Source organism: Mobula hypostoma, chromosome 8 (assembly GCF_963921235.1).
Source record: "Mobula hypostoma chromosome 8, sMobHyp1.1, whole genome shotgun sequence".
Classification (NCBI taxonomy): domain Eukaryota; kingdom Metazoa; phylum Chordata; class Chondrichthyes; order Myliobatiformes; family Myliobatidae; genus Mobula; species Mobula hypostoma.
Genome location: NC_086104.1, coordinates 25,923,084 through 25,944,867, shown reverse-complemented (window position 1 = coordinate 25,944,867; position 21,784 = coordinate 25,923,084). Strand labels below are relative to the sequence as shown.

Here is a 21,784-nt window from a genome sequence, read left to right as displayed (position 1 = left end):
CTCGTACTTCCTCAATGTATTGATGTGATGGCATGATCTATATGATGTTTATCACTGTACCTCAGTACATATGACAATTATAAACAAATTTACCAAATGACAATGCAACTACCAACCCTACAGTTGGAGTTCTTTGAACTGTCCCACTTTGAGGTTTTAATTTTATCCTTTTGAACTTCAGGGACAAAGTTAAATGCTCACTGCAATTACATTGAGTTTTTGAATGAGACATTCAAAATTAGCTAACAAACTATCTGTACTTATAAAGAGTAAATGGTCATGTGCTGCCTAAACCCTTGTGCTGAAAAACAAGTGCAATGGAAATAGATTTCCTGAAAACAGATGTCAGTAGCAGATTCACCAGAAATTAAGATGACAAGATTATAGCCCAGAATCCCCACACTGCCAATGTACTCGAGCAAATGTAGAACTTGAAATCATTTGGACAGATATCATCTCCTACAGCAAATATTGGATTAAAAGGAGTATGCAAGCCTGTCCTTAGAACCCACTTAGCTGCATACCATGGAAGCCACTGTCTGCATTTAAAGTATACATTCTAATTAATTTGCACATATTTTAAACGGCATATCTAAAAACCACTTCGTTGCTCTGATGACTGATTTATCCATCAAATTTTAATGTGACTAAAAATATTGTTTGAAAATTTTTAGGCCCTCAAAATTCAAAGAGCACAGAAAGCTACCTCAAGTTTGAAACACCTAAAGTGTTGCCTTGGGCTTTGAGGATCAGATAGTCTGGTCTGCTGGATCCACGGTTCTGCAGTTTGGAAACATGCAGAGATGACTCATTCTCCTTAAATGGCCAAGTTGTCATCTCGAGCTATTTTGCTAAATAAAACAAGGAATTCAGTATCTTTGCAGGAGATAAAGATGGAGGAGGAGAGGGGATATGTTCTCAAACCACTGACAAGAATCAATGAAGTACTGTTCACATGAATAATCAGCTCAAACATTTTAAACATTATGGCCTTCATTAGCTTCTTTGTTGATGCTAATAATATGCATAATTTTAGTATAATGAAAGCAATTTCAGGCTCAGATATCAAATGTTTTTGTTGAAGCATCCTAACAACCTCTCCTTAGGCAGCCTATATGTTTGTAATGTATTTGTGACACTGATTAATTACACTCCTTGGCAATGCCTCATGCCAAAACAAATATTGCCATGGTTAAAATACATAATATCACTTACATAGTCTTTTATTTATAAAAAGGTCTGAACTCTACTCCATTTACCTTGATTAATGAATTCTTCCATTTTATCTTTAAAAGGCTGTAGATGTTCTTCTGGTGAAAGGCGGCAGACTTTTTCCATTTCTGTCTCACAAACTGCAACAAGAAAAAGTGGAAAAATAAAACACTCAGTGCCTGTTAATTCGCCGCAAGTTAGGTTGCTTCACACTTTGTAATGGAAGGCAGAATCAGACAGAACCTTTGGTGTTTCTTTTTTGCAAACCTAACCGAGGGGAGTGACGTTTGGGGCCCGGTGGGATATTGGGTGAAACAAAATAATTGCTAATTTTAACTTCACAAGACAAATTATTGAGAATATTTCCACAGAATTTGAACTGTCATTGCTTGCTAGCAGTGACATGATAAATTCATTAAAACTGTAGTGCCAAAGACATTATGCAGAAATATCCGACTCTCCATAAAACCATTTACCATATAGCTTTAGTATAGTAATTGTAAATAAAATGCCTATTAATTTTTTTTAAAAAAGGAAACTTGATTTGTTTGCAACAGGAAACCTATGAATGAAAACCATTAGCTTAATGTGCTTTCATAATCTAATGAGAAACTTTTGTTACAAACAAGAGAAAATCTGCAGATGCTGGAAATCCAAGCAACACACACAAAATGCTGGAAGAACTCAGCAGGCCAGGCAGCATCCATAGGAAAAAAAAAAGTACAGTCGATGTTTTGGGCCGAAACCCTGCAGCAGGACTGGAGAAAAACAAGCTGAGGAGTAGATTTGAAAGGTGAGAGGAGGGGAGAGAGAAGCACCAGTTGATAGCTGAAACTTTGAGGAGGAGGGATGAAGCAAAGAGCTAGGAAGTTGATTGGTGAAAGAGACAGAAGGCCATGGAAGAAAGGGGGAGGAGCACCAGAGGGAGGCAATGGGTGGGCAAGGAGATAACATAAGAGAGAGAAAAGGGGATGGGAAATGGTGGTGGGGGGGGGTGCGGAAGCATTACGGGAAGTTTAAGAATTCAATGCTCATGCCATCAAGTTGGAGGCTGCCCAAACAGAATATAAGGTGTTGTTCCTCCAACCTACGTGTGGCCTTATCCCGACATTAGAGGCGGCTATGGATGGACATATCAGAATGGGAATGGGACGTGGAATTAAAATGGGTGGCCACTAGGAGATCCCGCTTTTTCTGGCGGACGGAGCGTAGATGCTTGGTGAAGCGCTCTCCCAAACTACATTGGGTCTCACCGATGTACAAGAAGCCACACCGGGAGCACCGAGCACAGTATGTGAACCAACAGACTCACATGTGAAGTGTCGCCTCACCTGGAAGGACTCTTTGAGGCCCTGAATGGTAGTGAAGAAGGTGGCGTAGGGGCAGGTGAAGCACTTGTTCTGCTTGCAAAAATAAGTGCCAGGAGGGAGATCAGTGGGGACGGCCAGATTAAATGCTTGACCACACATCTCCTGAAGTTACTGTGGCACGAATGCTCAATATGACCAGGAACAATTCACTTGAGTATTTGCAACCCAAGTAAAAACTTCCTTTCATCTTCTATCTAATTTACATCTCCAACAATACAAAATTGAAAAAAAAATCTTGAAAACTACATCCAGCAATTTCATGAGGTGCACATAGCAACTGCAAGGGAAATATTCCAAATTTCAGGTGAATGATCAACACTGACATACTGCACGTTGTGAAATGTGTTGTTTTGTGACAGACTCCTCTAAAAAGTCAAAAAGCAGCAACTGCAGTGAAAATGGTGTGGCAGCTTGTTTGAAGAACGTGAGGAACAGCAGCTACAAGACTCCATGTTGCAGTCTTGCTGCACCGAAGTGCCACCACATGGATAGTGACTAGGGCCCTTTTAGTCCGTGAGCCAGTAGGGTTGGTCGGCACCATCTGAGGGGAATAATGCTCATAGTGATTTTTGGCAAAGTATACATCTCTAGAGTTAGAAAATATGTGATAGCATTGCACCAGTGGTAGCTTTATTATTTCAAATAAGTAATCACTTTTGTATATATTCCATATTAATATCAGTACAATGGAAAATGTTACCCCCCACTCCAAAATGGTAAAAAAACTCATTTGGAGAGATTTCTGGAGTTTTATCAATGTCATGATATTTTCCATATTGTTGTATCAAATCAAAACAACCTTAAGCTTTTGTCATAGCATATAGTATTACAGTATAGTAATTCAAATGTGGGGTTCCACACAGCCATAACCTAGGCCCCATTTGGTTGTAAGATGAATACATTTAATCAAAGACTGCTTTCCATATTTTCATAACCTATTAATCATAATTTTCCAAGTCTTCCACATCTTCATCTGAACTTTCCACACTCTAAGGTGGATGCCGAGTTCTCACAGCCTCCCAGTCTACACGTCAGTACACCTGAGGCCACCTGCAACACACATACATCTTGGGAGTGAACATTTTTTTGGACAGTTACAGGCCAGTAGATCCAGGATGGCATTGGGTGCTGGCTGGCCTTCCATCCAGTGCACCACCAACTGTTCAGCTTCCTCTTCTCTCTCCATTTTCCATTCTCTGCCAACAGGGCTTGGCACTTGTGGGTCCTTCTCTAAACATCTTCTCCATATACCAGCATGGTAGATGGCTCACTGTGCATGTTTTGTTAAGCAGTCCTTGCATGGTAGGAGTTGATGATCTTCAATTTCACCTGTTTTGGTACAGAAAAGGTGATACCTGAGCTCATTGACCTTGGTAGTCGATGCTTTTGGGGCATACAGGAGACATGTAAATACCTCCAGTTTGTCCATCAGTTCTGGGGAGAGGTCCCATTCCTGACCCAACTCTAAGAATGTGTCCTGAGTTTCCCTGTTGCTGGTCAGAAGTTCCAGGGCACTTGTCTTCCTCTTGCCTGCAAAAACGCTTACAGTGTCACATCCTGTATATGCATGCAACCCAATGAGAGCCTTACAAACCTCTATGCCAACAGTGGCAGCAACCTTCCTGATGTCTACAAGCCTTGTACGGGTTCTAGTGCCACACTTCGGAAAGTGACTTTGGTCAGGAAGCTCCTCCACTTCCTCACCATCTCTGTGCATGTGATACCTTGCAACTCATGACCAGTCTCTTCACCCTGTAGAGATCTTTCACTATTCTTGAAAGAGTTCTCCTTGTATGTGTCGAACACAACATCTATTCTGCTACTCTGACTGCCTTCCCACAGAGCCATAGCCAGAATTGTTGTGGCAACATCTGTGAAAGTAACTTGATCACCTTTCACTCTTTGGACCAAGTTAATTCCATCAACCACTGTAGCAGAGTTTCTTGGGAGTTGCTACTTCTACTGCTACATTTTTCTGCAAGGTTGTGGCTAAAGTAGCTTTATTTGTCTTTCTCAGCAATCGTTCTGGTGTGGACAGGGCCCAGGGCAACAGTCCAAGGGGATGAGAAAGGATATCCTCCATACGTAGGCTGCGCCCTTGTGCCATCACTGTGATGCATCCAAACAAAGACCTGCCTGCTTTCAAGATGACCGCCCTCCAATTTGATTTCACTTCTCTCTTCTTACACATATCACTGAATGTTTTCAGCTTGTTGGTTTTCACTGGATCATGGAATATCTTTGCTGGTGGGTCTTCCTCTAGTCTCTCATCCTTGAAGGTTGCATAGTGTTGCTCACCAATCTCACATGCCTTCATCAGGTCGGAGGCAATATCCTTGGGGCCTGCCTTTGCCGTAGAGATGCTAATGAGGTCCTGCTTCTCTGCAAATGGGTTGACCCATTCCTGTATGAAGCTAACCACTGCTGAAACTGCTTCCTCATCTTTCTGGATTCCTGGCCGCAGTAGCTCCGCATGACAAAGCTCTGATTTGTTGCCTTGCACCATCTCCCTTAACTGTCTCAGGAATGCTCTGCGGTGCTCAGCTATTATGTAGTAACACTTGATAGCTCCAGCATTCAGGCTGAACCGTGATGTGCCTTCAGGAGTCTGTGTGTCTTTGTTCACTGTGGCTTCAATAGCCTGGTCCACAGGGATCTGCCCAAAGGGGTTGTTACTTGACAGCTGCACTGAGAATTGGCCTGTCTTGAAGGCCTCATACACAGAAGGATTCTCCTCTGGGAGGTTCATCATCTGAGCAAAGTAAGGGGACAGGTACCTGGCATAATTCATCTTATCATAGGCAAATCACAATGGGATCATGGTTCTTATAGTATGGAGGTTACCATGAGTTACCACCACTACAGTGCTATCACATATTTTCTAGCACTAGGGGTGTATACCTTGCCAAAAATCACTATAAGAATTATTCCCCCCAGATGGTACCGATGGCCCAAATTCGGTCACAAGGTCACAGACTATTTGGTGCACCAAAGCAGTGCACCTACTGGAACACATTACACCGTCTGCTTTTCACTGGGGTTCCAATATCCTCAGCAAGATGGGAAACAGTAACCTCAACATCTCAAGTACATGGCAAAGCTACCACAGTAGCTTTTACATTTTGTACATTAGTGCACATTGGTAATTTAGTGTATATTATTCTGTACTTTGTTAGCTGTATTTGTTATTGTGGCAAAGTGTGTTTTTAAATATTGCTGCTGTAACAAAATAAATTCCCACTCAGGATCAATAAAGTACTTACTATTTATATTACTGTAAAGCCAGCTCATGTGGTAAACAGCAATTAATGCCCATGGTGTAGGTTCAAATTCAATCCAGATCGAAGAAGCTGTGGGACACAGTGTCCGGATAGGTGAACACTGCTGTGTCACTTACAAAACAGTAAAGCTCCTGGCTTGCTCCTCTCTCAGAGGGTGGACAACCTTTCCTGGAATCTGCCACAGACAATGTAGTCACCAGCTCTAACGAGAGGGAGGAATTTGACATTCTGTTCTCCAAAGTTTGATGGTGAACAGAAGACCCAAACCATGAATAAGTAGAGCAAAGAGAAACCAAAAAAAGTGAGATAGTGTACACAGATTCATTTTCTATTCAGAAATTATGGTGTGTGGGGGGGGGGGGGAGGATCTGTTCCTAAATTGTTGAGTATTTTGTCACAAACCTGTAACTACACCCCCCCCCCCCAGATGGTAGCAAAGAGAAGGCTGCACGTCCTGGGTGACGGGGGTCCTTAGTGAAGGTTACTACATTTTTCAGGCATTGCCTTTTGAAGATGTCTTCAGTGCTGGAGAGGCTTGTGCCCATGACTGAGCTGGCTAAGTCTGCATCTTTCTGCAGCTTTTTCTGATCCCGTGCAGTGGCCCCTCCATACCAGTTGTACTGTGGAGATCATTCCATCCGTAGAAATTTACAAGAATGTTTGGTGACATAACAATTCTCCTCAAATCCTAGTGAAATATAGCTGCTTTGTAATTCTTTGTAATTGCACCAGTGTGTTGGGCCCAAGATAGATCTTCAGAAAAATTGACACCCAGGATCTTGAAACTGCTCACCCTTCCCACTGCAAATCCCTCAATGAAAACTGGTGTGTGTTCCCTCAAATTCCCCTTCCTGAAGTCCGCAATCAATTCCTTATTCTTACTGACACCACTCAACAAGCTAATCTACTCACTCCTGTACACCACCACATCATCTGAAATTCGGCCAACAACAGTTATGTCTCCGGTAAATTTCCAGATGGTATCTGAGCTGTGCCTCGCCACACATTTGTGGGTGTAGAGAGCGCACAGCACAAGCCATACACACATCATTGAAGTGCACCAGGGTTGCCCTTCCAGATGTTATTTTCAATCCGCATTGACCGTAGTTTCTTAATAAGGAAGCCAAGGATCCAACTGCAGAGGGAGGTACAGAAGCCAAGTCATCCCAGTAAAATCCACTGCAGGAGGTATCTCATCCCCATCTGGCATCTCAGGAGGCCACTGAGTGGATGACAGACTGCACATTCAACTTGGACAGTTTTCATGTCATAGGTCAATAACAAAATATATCAACAAGTCTGAGCATGCTCTGGTGAGGTCCTGAATGCTGGTACTTATGCAAAATCCCAAGAATGTACCTTTACATACTTCAGGACTCATTTTACTAATGCCCTTCAAGGAATTTTAAAAAGTAATGCCTTCAGTAATGTAAAATTTTCAGTCATTTTCAGAGGTCCAAATCTCTCAAAACAAACGATATACTGCAAATCACTACTATACTCTAAAGGACAATTAAAAAAAAAAAATCACAGGCCAATACAGAAGCCACACAGCCCACCACAGTCAGAGGTACTCTGACATAAAATGCACATCTGCTTTATTCCCATTTGCTGCAATATCTCTGCACCAGATCTATCCTCTGTTCCAACATTCATTCTGCAGTATACAATAGTGCTCTCCCAGACTAGTGACTAGTGGGGTACCGCAAGGCTCAGTGCTGGGACCCCAGTTGTTTGCAATATATATTAATGATCTAGACGAGGGAATTAAATGCAGCATCTCCAAGTTTGTGGATGACACGAAGCTGGGCGGCAGTGGTAGCTGTGAGGAGGATGCTAAGAGGATGCAGGGTGACTTGGATAAGTTAGCTGAGTGGGCAAATTCTTGGCAGATGCAATTTAATGTGGAAAAATGAGAGGTTATCCACTTTGGTGGCAAGAACAGGAAAATAGATTATCTGAATGGTGGCCGATTAGGAAAAGGGGAGGTGCATCTAGACCTGGGTGTCATTGTACACCAGTCATTGAAAGTGGGAATGCAGGTAAAGCAGGCAGTGAAAAAGGCGAATGATATGCTGGCATTCATAGCAAGAGGATTCGAGTACAGGAGCAGGGAGGTTCTGCTGCAGTTGTACAAGGCCTTGGAGAGACCACACCTGGAGTATTGTGTGCAGTTTTGGTCCCCTAATCTGAGGAAAGACATTCTTGCCATAGAGGGAGTACAAAGAAGGTTCACCAGATTGATTCCTGGGATGGCAGGATTTTCATATGAAGAAAGACTGGATGAACTAGGCTTGTACTCGTTGGAATTTAGAAGATTGAGGGGAGATCTGATTGAAACGTATACAATTCTAAAGGGATTGGACAGGCTAGATGCAGGAAGATTGTTCCCGATTTTGGAGAAGTCCAGAACGAGGGGTCACAGTTTGAGGACAAAGGGGAAGCCTTTTAGGACCGAGATGAGGAAAAACTTCTTCACACAGAGAGTGGTGAATCTGTGGAATTCTCTGCCACAGGAAACAGTTGAGGCCAGTTCATTGGCTATATGTAAGAGGGAGCTAGATATGGCCCTTGTGACTAAAGGGATCGGGGGTATGGAGAGGAGGCAGGTACAAGGTTCTGAGTTGGATGATCAGCCATGATCGTACTGAATGGCGGTGCAGGCTCAAAGGGCCGAATGGCCTACTCCTGCACCTATTTTCTATGTTTCTAGACCCAACTCAAATGAGCAGAAAGTACATGCTTTTGAAATTGTAAGATAATTACAGCTTTACAAGGAAGCTACTTGAAAGCCATTATCTAATTACTTTACCTATTCTAACAGCAGGAACTTTCTTCCATATCCATCTTTAGGGCACTAAACATACACAGGAGCATGATCGAGTCGGGGGATGATACCGAGAAACACAAAGAGATCCAAAGGCTTGATCATAAGTTTTAAAAGAAACATCTTAACAAAGAGGAAAGAGGTGTAAAATTTGAATGTGACATGTGACTACAGCTGGCTGTAGCGAGGACTAAGCCTCAGGCCAAGTGCCGCCTGTTTACACCTGCCCAGCAGAGAGGTGGAGTAGGGGCACCCCACGAGAGGCACTGTGGTACGGCATCCATGTTGGAGTCGTTGTTGCTCCCCATTGATTGTTCGGCAGAAGACAAGCTGTATTGCGTTCGACTGCAGACTGCTGCAGCATTCACAGACTCAGGGTCTTGGACTACACTTAATGTGTGACTGGATTTTTCTGATACCTTATATGTGCTTATGTTGTGTATGACTATTAGTACTATGTTTTGCACCTTGGCCCCAGATTTATGATGTTTCATTTGTCTGTATTCATGGGCATTTATGTATGGTCGAATGACAATTGAACTTTTACTTGCATAAGGCTCCAGAATTAACTTCGAGGATGTTTAAAAGACCAGAATTGGAGGAGAGCAAATAGTTGTATTTCATATTAAAACCATGACTCAAAGGATTTATTGAGTTATTGAGTAAAATTTAATAGCAAAATTTTAAAATATAAAGCAATATTTTAACGATTGACTGAGAAACGGGGAGAATGGGAAAGTAAAGTGGTAACGTTGCTTACAAATTCAAAGAGGAGAGGACCATCAACTGCTTGATGTACTTGGCAACACCAAAACATCTGAGAAAATTTAGAAAAACAAAATATAGAGAAACAGTACAGAAGTAGTCTAAGTATTTTAAAAATGAGTTTTCTTTCTGGATCATTTACTTTAAAAACAAAATTAAGTTGATTTTATTTCCTTGTGGGATTAAGCAGAGTTCATGAATTTACAAGGTGGCACAGTGCAAAACAAGGATGTAGCGGACGGCATTTTGTTAGAACTTCTGCCAAACAACCACATTCTGTGACAGTGACTTCATTGTGGGAATATTTGACTCTGCCTCAATGTCACCTGCCTACAGCTGTCTAGTTATGAGTTCCTCGTTGCTCAGACCAAACCTCTAAGCAGAGTGTCTACTCAGACTGAACAGACCGCATTTAGCCACAGACGTTTGCTTAACAGAGAGAAGGCGACAGGCAGACAGTCTTTGCAGTCTGTTTGCTCAGTTTGCAGTCATTTATCTAAATGAGGAACAGGACTCCAAAACCTTGGATCAATATTTCCATCAATATTCTTTCAGGGACATGCACAACTTTTAAGGAATCAACTTTACAAACTCTACAGAATAAATGCTCACCTCCAATTAGACCAACACAGACATCCCACCTCTCCCGGAGGTTCCGGGAGTCTCCCGCATATTGATTGTGGTTCCCTGACGCCCAGAAATTATATACAATATGCCGGAAATAGATTTTTTTTGAGAGGGAGAGCAAGCATCCTGATTGGTCTCTCTTCTTGCTAAGAGTGCTTCCCAACCACCGGGCTGCGAGGAAACATATGATTTGGCGATAAGAAACGATACGAGTCAGCTGCACCTTTCCTCACTCCCTATCACGCCCACTGTTGAACTTTAAACGCACATGAGGTCATCAGTGACCCAAGATGTGCAAAGTAATGGGTCTGTGACCCATTTGTGAATGTTTCCGGTGAATCATCCATGTCAGTGCGGAAAAAATGATCAGAGATTAAGGGAGCTAGGGCTTTACTCTTTGGAGAGGAGACATGATAGAGATGTAGAAGATAATAAGAGGAATAGATAGAGTGGATAGCCAGCGCCTCTTCCCCAGGGCACCACTGCTCAATACAAGAGGACATGCCTTTAAGGTAAGGGGTGGGAAGTTCAAGGGAGATATTAGAGGAAGGTTTTTTTTACTCAGAGGGAAGTTGGTGCGTGGAATACACTGCCTGAGTCAGTGGTGGAGGCAGATACACTAGTGAAGCTTAAGAGACTACTAGACAGGTATGTGGAGGAATTTAAGGTGGAGGCTTATATGGGAGGCAGGGTTTGAGGGTCGGCACAACATTGAGGGCCAAAGGGCCTGTACTGTGCTGTACTATTCAATGTTCTATGTTCTATGAAAAAGATCAATTCCTCGAGCTTGCAAATGATGGCGCGCTGAAAAGTATGTTTGACATAACATCACTGCTGGCATTCTGGATCAAAGTCAAGGCTGAATATCCTGAGATAGCCATGAAAGCACTGAAAACGTTGCTTACATTTCCAACATCATATCGCTACGAAGCGGAGTTTTCTGCAATGAATGCAACGGAAACTAAATTGCGGAATAGACAGGACATAAGGAACCCCGTTCGAGTATCGCTGTCTCCCATCACCCCTCGATAGGACTGTCTTGCTGCAGGAAAACAAGCCCAGGGCTCCAACTGATTTAGCGATATTGGTGTGTTGCAATGATTTTATATGTTTATACGAGAAAAATATGCGCTCTGTATTTAATATCCAAACGTTACTTAAAATGTTATGATACGATTGACTTATAAGTGACTTATAATTCAGTGGTCCCCAACCTCCGGGCTGCGAAGAATACAGCGGTGGCCAGAACGCCCCCAGCACATCTTTAAGGAAAAAGCCGAAATAAAGCAGCTAATTAATTAGGTGCCACCCGGCACGTAAGTGTCGGCCCAGATCAGAGATGATTGCATCACCTCTGATCTGGGTCGACACTTGCGTTCCGGGTGGCACCTAATCAATTAGGTTGTTTATTTCGGCTTTATTCTTAAAGATGTGCAGGGTGCGTTCTGGCTACCACTGTATTCTTCGCAGCCCGGAGGTTTGGAACCACTCTTATAATTGACTTATCAGTACATTCATGCAAGGAAATATGATAAACCCCTTTAGAAACAAAGTTGAGTGTATTAGCCACTTACAAGTGACTTATAGTTGACTTATCACCTATATTCCAGTCGCATTTATCACCAACCTCCTCCCCGCCCCCCCACCACACCCCCGGGTCGGCTGGTCCGCAAGAATATTGTCAATATTAAACCGGTCCGCGGTGCAAAAAAGGTTGGGGACCCCTGATTTAAACTAGCTGGCTAGCTGCCAAGGAGCTACTATTGATGTCCTACATGATGAGGCCAAACTCTCTGTAGACGTGCTTAAAGTTGTAATAGAATAAACATGATAATGTAAGTACATATTTTGATGTCACATTTGCTGCATATTTTATTAATGACCTGGATGTGGGAGTAGAAAGGTGGGTTGGCAAGTTTGCAGATGACACAAATGTTGATAGTGTAGAGGGTTGTCGAAGATTGCAGAGAGACATTGATAGGATGCAGAAGTGGGCTGAGAAGTGGCAGATGGTGTTCAACCCAGAGAAGTGTGAGGTGGTACACTTTGGAAGGATAAACTCCAAGGCAGAGTACAAAGTAAATGGCAGGATACTTGGTAGAGTAGAGGAGCAGAGAGGTCTGGGGATACATGTCCACAGATCCCTGAAAGTTGCCTCACAGGTGGATAGGGTAGTTAAGAAAGCTTATGGGGTATTAGCTTTCATAAGTCGAGGGATAGAGTCGCGAGGTAATGATGCAGCTCTGTAAAACTCTGGTTAGGCCTCACTTGGAGTACCGTGTCCAGTTCTGGTCACCTCACTATAGGAAGGATGTGGTAGCACTGGAAAGGGTACAGAGGAGATTTACCAGGATGCTGCCTGGTTTAGAGAATATGCATTATGATCAGAGATTAAGGGAGCTAGGGCTTTACTTTTTGGAGAGGAGGAGGATGAGAGGAGACATGATAGAGGTGTACAAGATAATAAGAGAAATAGATAGAGTGGATAGCCAGCGCCTCTTCCCCAGGGCACCACTGCTCAATACAAGAGGACATGGCTTTAAGGTAAGGGGTGGGAAGTTCAAGGGGGATATTAGAGGAAGGTTTTTTACTCAGAGAGTGGTGCGTGGAATGCACTGCCTGAGTCAGTGGTGGAGGCAGATACACTAGTGAAGTTTAAGAGACTACTAGAAAGGTATATGGAGGAATTTAAGGTGGGGGCTTACATGGGAGGCAGGGTTTGAGGGTCGGCACAACATTGAGGGCCGAAGGGCCTGTACTGTGCTGTACTATTCTATGTTCTATATACCCAACTTGGTTTACAGATTAGACAAAATCACTAAACAAAGTATTACATACATCCTTGGAGGTCGACGGGGGGGGGGGGGGGTAGATATGGGGTTGTAGGGGGTGGGGTGCTACCTCCCTGAAATGAGTTTTTGTAGGGTGGGATGTCTGCCAACATCTTTCAAAAAACTAAAGATAAATGGATCAAATGCAGCCCAAAGCATATCCTATAACATCAATGCAAACTTAACAGAAGAGAAAGTTGAAACTGCACCACTGAGGGCAAGTGTCTAAAGCACTTACTTGATTGTGATCAGGCAAGAACTGACACCACTCCAAAGGTGACTAAAAGTTCCTCCAAAGAAGGAAGCCTTTGGTGATGTGGTGCAGTGAATGAGAAGCAAAAATACAAAAACAAACACCAGCAAATTTGTACCTATTCAAAGGATGAGAAAGTCAATGTCAAGTTTATAAATTTTTTGATGGGCTGGAGATCACCCCTTTCACCAAAGGCATGCCCCTTCTCATTGTTACCATCAGGAAGGAGATAGAGAAACCTGAAGGCACACACTCAGTGATAAATAAATAAATGTGTGTGTATATGTATATATAAATATATACATACACACACAATATATATACACACACATACACACACTTACAGTAATTGACTTATACTTTTTTCCTATACTATCATGTATTGCATTGTACTGCTGCTGCTAAGTTACGAAATTTCTGACACATGTCGGTGATAATAAACTTGATTCTGACCAGAGTTAGGGGAAAACTGAGCCTCTCGGGAGGGAGGCAAGCCTGACAGAATCCACAGAGATGGGGAGCAAAGTTAGGTAGTGATGTGAACATGAAGGCACAACTTTGAATCTAGGAAGCGAGTTGGCTGTGTCAAGACTGTAGGCAGCAGGATTGTCTGCATGTTATTGAAAAAATCCAAGGTGTTTCACCTGCAGTAAATAAAATTATCACAGGTTTACTACATTACTACAGGAAGCTTCAAAGTTGTAGCATGAAATCCAAAGCAAGAGATACCCGTATCGATATCACAACTTGGTATCTAGATCATCACGGCACTGCCCACAACTGCAAGAAATTAGAGTTGTGAACAGCCTAGTTTATCACAAAGACCAGCTCCCTTCCACTGACTGTCTACATATCTCACTACATCAGGAAAACAACGCACATAATCAAAGACTTATCCTAACCCTGGCATTCCCTCTTCTTCCTTCCATTGGGCAGATGATACAAATACTTGAAAATATGCACCACCAGGCTCAAAGAAAGCTTTCTGTTATAAGATTCTTGAATGGATCTCTTGTATGATAAAGAACTCCTGATCTATTACTCTTCCTCATCATGAACCTTGCACCCTATTTGTCCCCCTATATTTTCTCTCTATACCATTCTGTTTTCTCCTTTTCCATTACCTTGAGGTAATTATGGAATGATCTGTCTGGATGGCATGTGAACATATTTTCACCGTCTCAGTATATGTGACAGTTATGAAACTTAACAACATACTGATTGGCTCAGTAGGATAACTGAAGACAAGGTAAATGAGCTGAAAATTAGAAAACCAAGAACTAGGCCACAGTTCTTAATGTGGATGAAAATAGACAAAAGTTAGATTGCATCCACTCACCTGATGCAGAATGTCACAAGTGGCAGGGCCACAACACTCAGCTTATATGTAGCTATAAACATCCTAAGAACAAGCATTTCAATCTTGCATTAATCCCAGTTTGGTGCAGGGAACTTTCCACACTATTAAAGTTCACAACTGCAGTGCAGAACTTTTAGCAATAATTCAGCATCCACTGCTTTCCTGCTTCGAGAAGTGTGCATATTGGCATTTTCTTTTTTTGCATCTCAGTTTAACAGGGAGATGGATGAATGCAAGCAAAGAGACACACCAAGACAAAATTCAGAGCAATCAAATGTGATCTTTTGTCTGCTTGGCTTGTCCATTTAATATTCATGAGATTTTGCAGGATACCTTGCTACAGATGAGATTAAAATAGCACAGTCTACTGTGGGACACAGGATGAGGAACGGACAGTTCACTCCCTCAAGCTTGCTCCTTCAATCTATGAGATCACTGAAGATCTGTTCCTCAGCTCCATCCAATTAATTTTCTCTGAATTTCCCTTAAATCTTTTATTTCAAACTTAAAAATAAGTTGAGCTACATCTACCAAGTTGTGTGTAAAGTGCTTCCTACATCTTCCAGAAACCTTTAAAGGTGTGGCTGCTTGTCTACAATTATTTCAGCAATGTTAAAAGATTCCTCTCCACCCAATCTAATACTAAATACTTCGATATTTCCTAAGTAAACTCCTCAACCCCTATTCCAGGGAAAAACAAGCTTGATTTTTGTCACTTTTCCCCACTCTCTAACAAAACCTTGTAATATTCAGGTGATTCTGTGCCACCAGGTATAAAGTATTTTTGCTTTATTTCACGGGCCCCTAAAGGAACTGAGAGTAAGCGAATCTTTTTTTAAGTAAATGCAGGTGTCTGAAATCTGAAACAAGAACAAACATGCTGGAAGCACTCAGATAAGGCTGCGTCAGCATAAGGGGTCCTCAACCTGAAACATTAACTCCGTTTTTCCTTCCACAGATTTTGCCTGACCAGCTGATGTTTCCAATATTTTGGTGCCAAATTCAAGATGCTCTGCAAACTGAGAAATGATAATACATGGCCGTTTTCTTTCCCCATTTGCGTATTTTAATCCAGGGGTCCCCAACCTTTTTTGCACTGCGGACCGGCTGACTGGGGTGGGGGGGGGGGGTGTTCAAGTAGGGTTAAACTCACTTCGACATGTCTTTTACAGTTAGGATTGCCAACTTTCTCAATCCCAAATAAGGGACAAAAGTAGCAGTCAAATAGGGGATTCTTGTGTTTACCCCGAGAAATACTACCATAACCATGAAGCCTTGTGCAGGCACCTGTGTGCGCATGCACGTACGTGCCAATTTTTTTTCCTCCACAAATCGGTTTAGACTTAATCTTCCTGACTGCACTGTACATACATTATTTCTACTTCATATAGGCTGTGTATTTATCATATCGTTCCTGCTTTTACTATATGTTCGTGTTATTTTAGGTTTTGTGTTTTTGGTATGATTTGGTAGGTTATTTTTTGGGTCTGGGAACGCTCAAAAATTTTTCCCATATAAATTAATGGTAATTGCTTCTTCGCTTTACACCATTTTGGCACGAAAGGTTTCATAGGAACGCTCTACCTTAGCGGGGAAAATACGGGACGAGGGCAGTCCCGTATGGGACAAACCAATTTAGCCCAATATACGGGATATCCCAGCAAATACGGGACAGTTGGCAACCCTATGTTCAAGTTCAACAGTGCGTGACAGGGAATGAGGAAAGGTGCAGCTGACTCATATCGTTTCCTCGCGGCCCGGTAGCACATGCTTTGCGGCCCGGTACCGGTCCGCAGCCTGGTGGTTGGGGACCGCTGTTTTAATCAATTCTCTTTGCACACATATTGGTTAATATACCAGAAACGAATCAGCATAAAGAACTGCAAAGCTTAAATCCAACTCTTAAGTAAGTTGTTCAAAAACAGATCATTCCTATAACCACTTTTATCATCCACAATCCATTGTATATACTGGCTCTGAATTCATTGTTATGACAATGAAACTGTCAGAAAACAACAAAGAGTGTCAAGTCCTGATGCCCACATAAACAAACTCATGAATTGTCAGTACTAATGCTTTGTTACACACTTTGGCAAGACCCTCAACAGAAATAATTTCTTCATTACATGGGAGGAGTCTAATTCTTGAAAGTATTTTAAAACAAAAGGATTATAACGTAATAAAAATAATCACTTCTGCTAACAGACAGTTCCATCTTCAACCTCAATCCCATGTGAATGATCTAAATGTTATAATACTCCATAAAATAAAATGCTTTCATGACATTGCTGAATATCTTAAAAAATATAATTGAACAAAACTGGCTTCTCAACCAACTTGATATGACTCTCCTCCCTCGCCTTACACCCAATCTCGTCCCTTCTTCACCTGTTTATCAACTCCCTATTCTCCTTCAACTCTCACCTTTTCACTACCTCCTTCACCTGTATCCACCTCTCACCCACCACTCTTGCTCAATGCCTACTCTCCTCCCCCACCCTCAGTTATTTTTTTTCTTTCCATTTCTGATTGAAGGGCCATAACCCAAAATTAACTGTTAATTTCCCTCATATATACTGTCCAATCCACTAAGCTCCTCCCCCTCTGTGTTGCTACAGATTTCCAGCATCTGCAGTTCTGTGTCTCCTTGATTTCATCACTATTATCAGACCTGTACAGGTCTCTGATGACATGACACACCAGAAAGAGGAAAATATCTATTAAAACACCGTCTGAGGTTTTGTGGACAATAGTGTTCTTCATTCCACAATCACAAGCATGTCAAAAGCCACTAGAAACAAAAGGAAAATCCAGTAGATAGGTTTTCACTCCTATAACCATATGGAAACAGGCCATCTCAGCCCTTTTAGTCCTTGCCGAACGCTTACTCTCACGTAGTTCCATCAAACTGCACTCAGCCCATAACCCTCCATTCCTTTCCTGTCCATATAACTATCCATTTTTTTTTTTTTAAATGACAAATTCCAACCTGCCTCTACCACTTCTGCTGGAAGCTCGCTTCATACAGTTACTACTCTGAGTAAAGAAGTTCCCCCTCATGTTACCCCTAAACTTTTGCCCTTTAACTCTCAACTCATGTCCTCTTGTTTTAATCTCCCCTACTCTCACTGGAAAAAGCCTATCCACGTCAACTCTATCTATCCCCCTCATAATTTTAAATACTTCTATCAAGTCTCCCCTCAACCTTCTGCATTCCAAAGGATAAAGACCTAACTTGTTCAACCTTTCTCTGTAACTGAGTTGCTGAAACCCAGGTAACATTCTAGTAAATCTCCTCTGTACACTCTCTATTTTGTTGACATCTTTCCTATAATTCAGTGCCCAGCACTGTACACAATACTCCAAATTTGGCCTTACCAATGCCTTGTACAATTTTAACATTACATCCCAATTCTTATACTCAATGCTCTGATTTATAAAGGCCAGCATACCAAAAGCTTTCTTCACCACCCTATCCACATGAGATTCCACCTTCAGGGAACCATGCACCATTATTCCTAGATCCCTCTGTTGTACTGCATTCCTCAATGCTCAGATTAGCAGTATTCATTAACTCAGCTTTTTTTTTCCCAACAACATGGATTTTCAGTGTGCACTGAGATGTATTCTGCCTGGAGAAAAAGTTTGACCAATCACAATGTTATACCTTAGCAGCTGGAAGCATTTGGCCTATATTGAGTTTTCTTGTAATAACCTGAATGGAATTCATGTCACAATATTTTTCTTAGAGATTAATCTTTTTCCTTGCATTTCCCAGCTTTGGTTTGGAGTAGGAATTGGAAAAACTGGGGAAGGGTCAAAGTTATAGGACTTACAAGCGACTGAAACTCAAAGCCCTTGTTGGTGCTCTTCAAAGATTGGTGATCTAAAAACTTTCTCTGCTGGTCGAGTTGATTTAAGTCATGTGCTGAATGCTGGAATTTCCAGCGCAGAATGGAGCCAGAGCAAAAGCCATCATTTGCTATGACTGCCTTGAGGAAGGCTGTTGACAGCTGCGGAAGATCAAAAGCAGATCAGGTTGCTACACAAACTACATGCCGCATGCCTCAAAGAAGAGCACGACCAGGCTTCCAGAAAGCCATGGAATATGGAGGTTAAACTGTTGCTGGGAGCTCAGCTTGGTACATGCACTAATACAGTTATGTTCCTTTAAAAATAAAAGGGAGTCAAATTCTTACTCCTTGTCCCCAAGAGAAACTTGCATGGGATTGTGTAGTTGAAAGATGTGGAATGGCTGCCTCATAATCGCTCATTCACTTTCCTTTCCTCTGAACATATTACACAGGCCACTTAAATCCAATCATTCACAGCCACTAATTAAAAGGCATCTCTCTGGAAACAATGGCGTGGATAATCTTGTTTCACTTCAAATACAGTATTTCCAAAAACATGAACTGCAATACTTTCCAGTGTTTAATTAGTACAGGCTCAGAGCGGTACCCATTTTGAACTGCAGCCATTCTTAGCATGTTGAAAGCATTTTCCCATAGAATTTGCTGTGTATTGTGCTACACCAGTACAACAGAAACAGATACCTCCTCGCATTGCACTAATTTGAAAGCCAAAATATGTATTACAAAACATTTTGTTTAAAAAAAAAACAGAATTCTACATTTCTTTCACAACTTTAATGTGGCCAAGTTTCAGCTCATTTATTTTACAGGACCCCCACCCTTGTCCTTGGAAATATATGACTCTTCACTAAAAACAATCACTTCTAAGATACAATACCCAGTAAGTTTTTTCTTATAATAGACGAATAGCAGCGTAGCAAAACATGTTTCAGAATAATTGAACAAATCTATGCATTCATAGTGTGCCAGGAATTAATACATGAAGGCAAAAATGATCCAGGTTAGAATACAAGTAGGCATATTAGCCTGCTCAGCCATTGATGATCATGGCCTCAAATCCCCCCTCCCATGTAATATTCATAACTGAGTTCTCCTAATATACAAATATAGTAGATTCCAGTTAATCAGGCCATCAGTTAATCAGGGGAACAACTTATTTGGGACAACTGTTAAAGAACAAATTAATCAAGATTATAGTCAGGATTCTGTTCATTTATTTGGGGCATTTGCCACTTAATTGGGACAGGAGACTGTTGCCAAACAGTTCCTAACTAATGTCAGTTGCACACACTTGTGTGGTCATTAAACAACACTGTGCTTGGAACGAACAGTTTTTAAAATTACTGTGTTTGCATTCTAAAAACAATGCTTATTTTTGCCACTGATAGTTGGTAAGAAATAAGTAGTAAGACAATCAGAAATGTTTTGCTCACTGTGATATCAAGCATTCAGGGTTGGAGAGGCCAAAAACAACTGGGTCACTCCCAAATGAGTCCCAAATGACAAAATCTGCAGATGTTGTTAATCCAAGCGAAACACACACAAAATGCTGGAGGAGCTCAGTTGGCCCGGCAGCAACTGTAGGAAAGAGTAAGCCGTCGACATCTCAAGTGGAGACCCTTCATCGTAACCGGAGGAAAAAAAGATGAGAAGTCAGAGCAAGAAGGTGCGGGGAGGCGAGTAAGAAATACAAGGGATAGGTGAAACCGGGAGAGTGGGACAGGTGAAGTAAGGTCTGGGAAGTCGATTGGTGAAACATAAATGGCCGGAGAAGAGGGAATCTTATAGGAGACGACAGGAGATCATGGAAGAACGAGAAAGGGGAGGAGCACCAGAAGGATGTGATGGGCAGTTGAGATAAGGCGAGAGGGGGAAATCAGAATATGGAAAGGTGAAGTAGAAGTGGGGGATCCATTACTGAAATTTCAAGAAAATGATTTCCATGGAACAAATGCTACACCTACCCCTACACCTGCTCTACCATTCAGGGCCCCAAACAGTCCTTCCAGGTGAGGTGACGTTTCACCTGCGAATCTTTCGGGGTCATCTACTGTATCCGGTTCTCCCAATGTGGCCTCTTGTAGATCGGTGAGATCCAACATAGATTGGGAGACGGCTTCGCCAAGCATCTACGCTCCGTCCACCAGAAAAAGCGGGATCTCCCAGTGGCCACCCATTTTAATTCTACTTCCCATTCTGACATGTCAGTCTATAGCCCCCTCTACTGCCGCAATGAGGCCACAATCAGGTTGGAGGAGCAACACCTTATATTCTGTCTTGGTAGCCTCCAACCTGATAGCATAAACATTGATTTCTCAAACTTCCAGTGATGTCGCACCCCACTCTTTCAACATTCTCATTTCCTTCTCTCACCTGCCCATCACCTCCCTCTGGTACTCCTCCCCTTCCCTTTCTTCCATGGCCTTCTGTTCTCTCCTATCAGATTCTCCCTTCTCCAGCCCTTTATCTCTTACACCAATCCACTTCCCAGCTCTTTACTTCACCCCTCCCCCCCAATTTCACCTATCACCTACGACCTTGTATTTCTTACTCCTCTCCTCCACCTCCTTGCTCTGCCTTCCCATTTTTGTTCCTTCAGTCCTGATGAAACGTCTCGACCTGAAACGTTGACCACTCACTCATTTCCATAGATGCTGCCAGGCCTGCTGAGTTCCTCCAGCATTCTACGGGAGTGAAAATGAAAGCATTTTACGACTTCAGCAAGTTAGGAACTATGAAGAACTTGAACATATCGACGATCGTCTTGAATGTCACAATGAAAATGAAGATTTGGAGAATGCAATAGTCGAAAGCATTGTGTGGAGGCAGTCCGTTATCTTACTAGGTGTCTGCGCTAATTTTGTTCAGTTATAGTCAATCAAAAGAACATGACAGGGTACAGAGGATGGCTTTTTCCATCAACAGCCACTAGGAACTAATGCAGTATTATAGGACAGCAGTGGTACCGGTGGTGTTCTAATGTGCTCTGTATTTTATTTAAATAATTTGTTACTCAGTTAAATGGCAGTTTGTCTTTTTTATACCATTTACATTTTTCCCATGAAGCTTTGACTAATTGGGATAGTGGCTTAATTGGGCAAAAATGTACTGGCCCTGATGTATCCCGATTAATTGGAATCCACAGTATCTCGCTCAACTGATTAGTTATTTGGGACTCAGCATCAAATCTCTGCAGTTTACAAGCAGTTGCTGGAACCTACTTGGTGAGGTAAGAACTAGGTAGATGAGCGCATATTACACTTTCCACCCATTATACACCTTAAAAATTTATTTCCTTCATCTATTTCATATATGGTCAAACATTGCTGGCCATTAGCTGATACAACTGTGTCCAATAGTAAAACATTCCCTGCCTCTTAGCT

At 42.1% G+C, this 21,784-nt stretch overlaps 1 protein-coding gene across 1 annotated transcript in view; it reads right to left on the bottom strand.

Moving 5' to 3' along the window:
* LOC134350419 (formin-2-like) overlaps positions 1-21,784 on the bottom strand; it is a 475,718-nt gene that overhangs the window by 154,431 nt on the left and 299,503 nt on the right. The window contains exon 15 of the mRNA XM_063055594.1: positions 1,260-1,352. Coding sequence (XP_062911664.1) covers positions 1,260-1,352 — 93 coding nt within the window. The remainder of the gene's footprint in view (positions 1-1,259; positions 1,353-21,784) is intronic.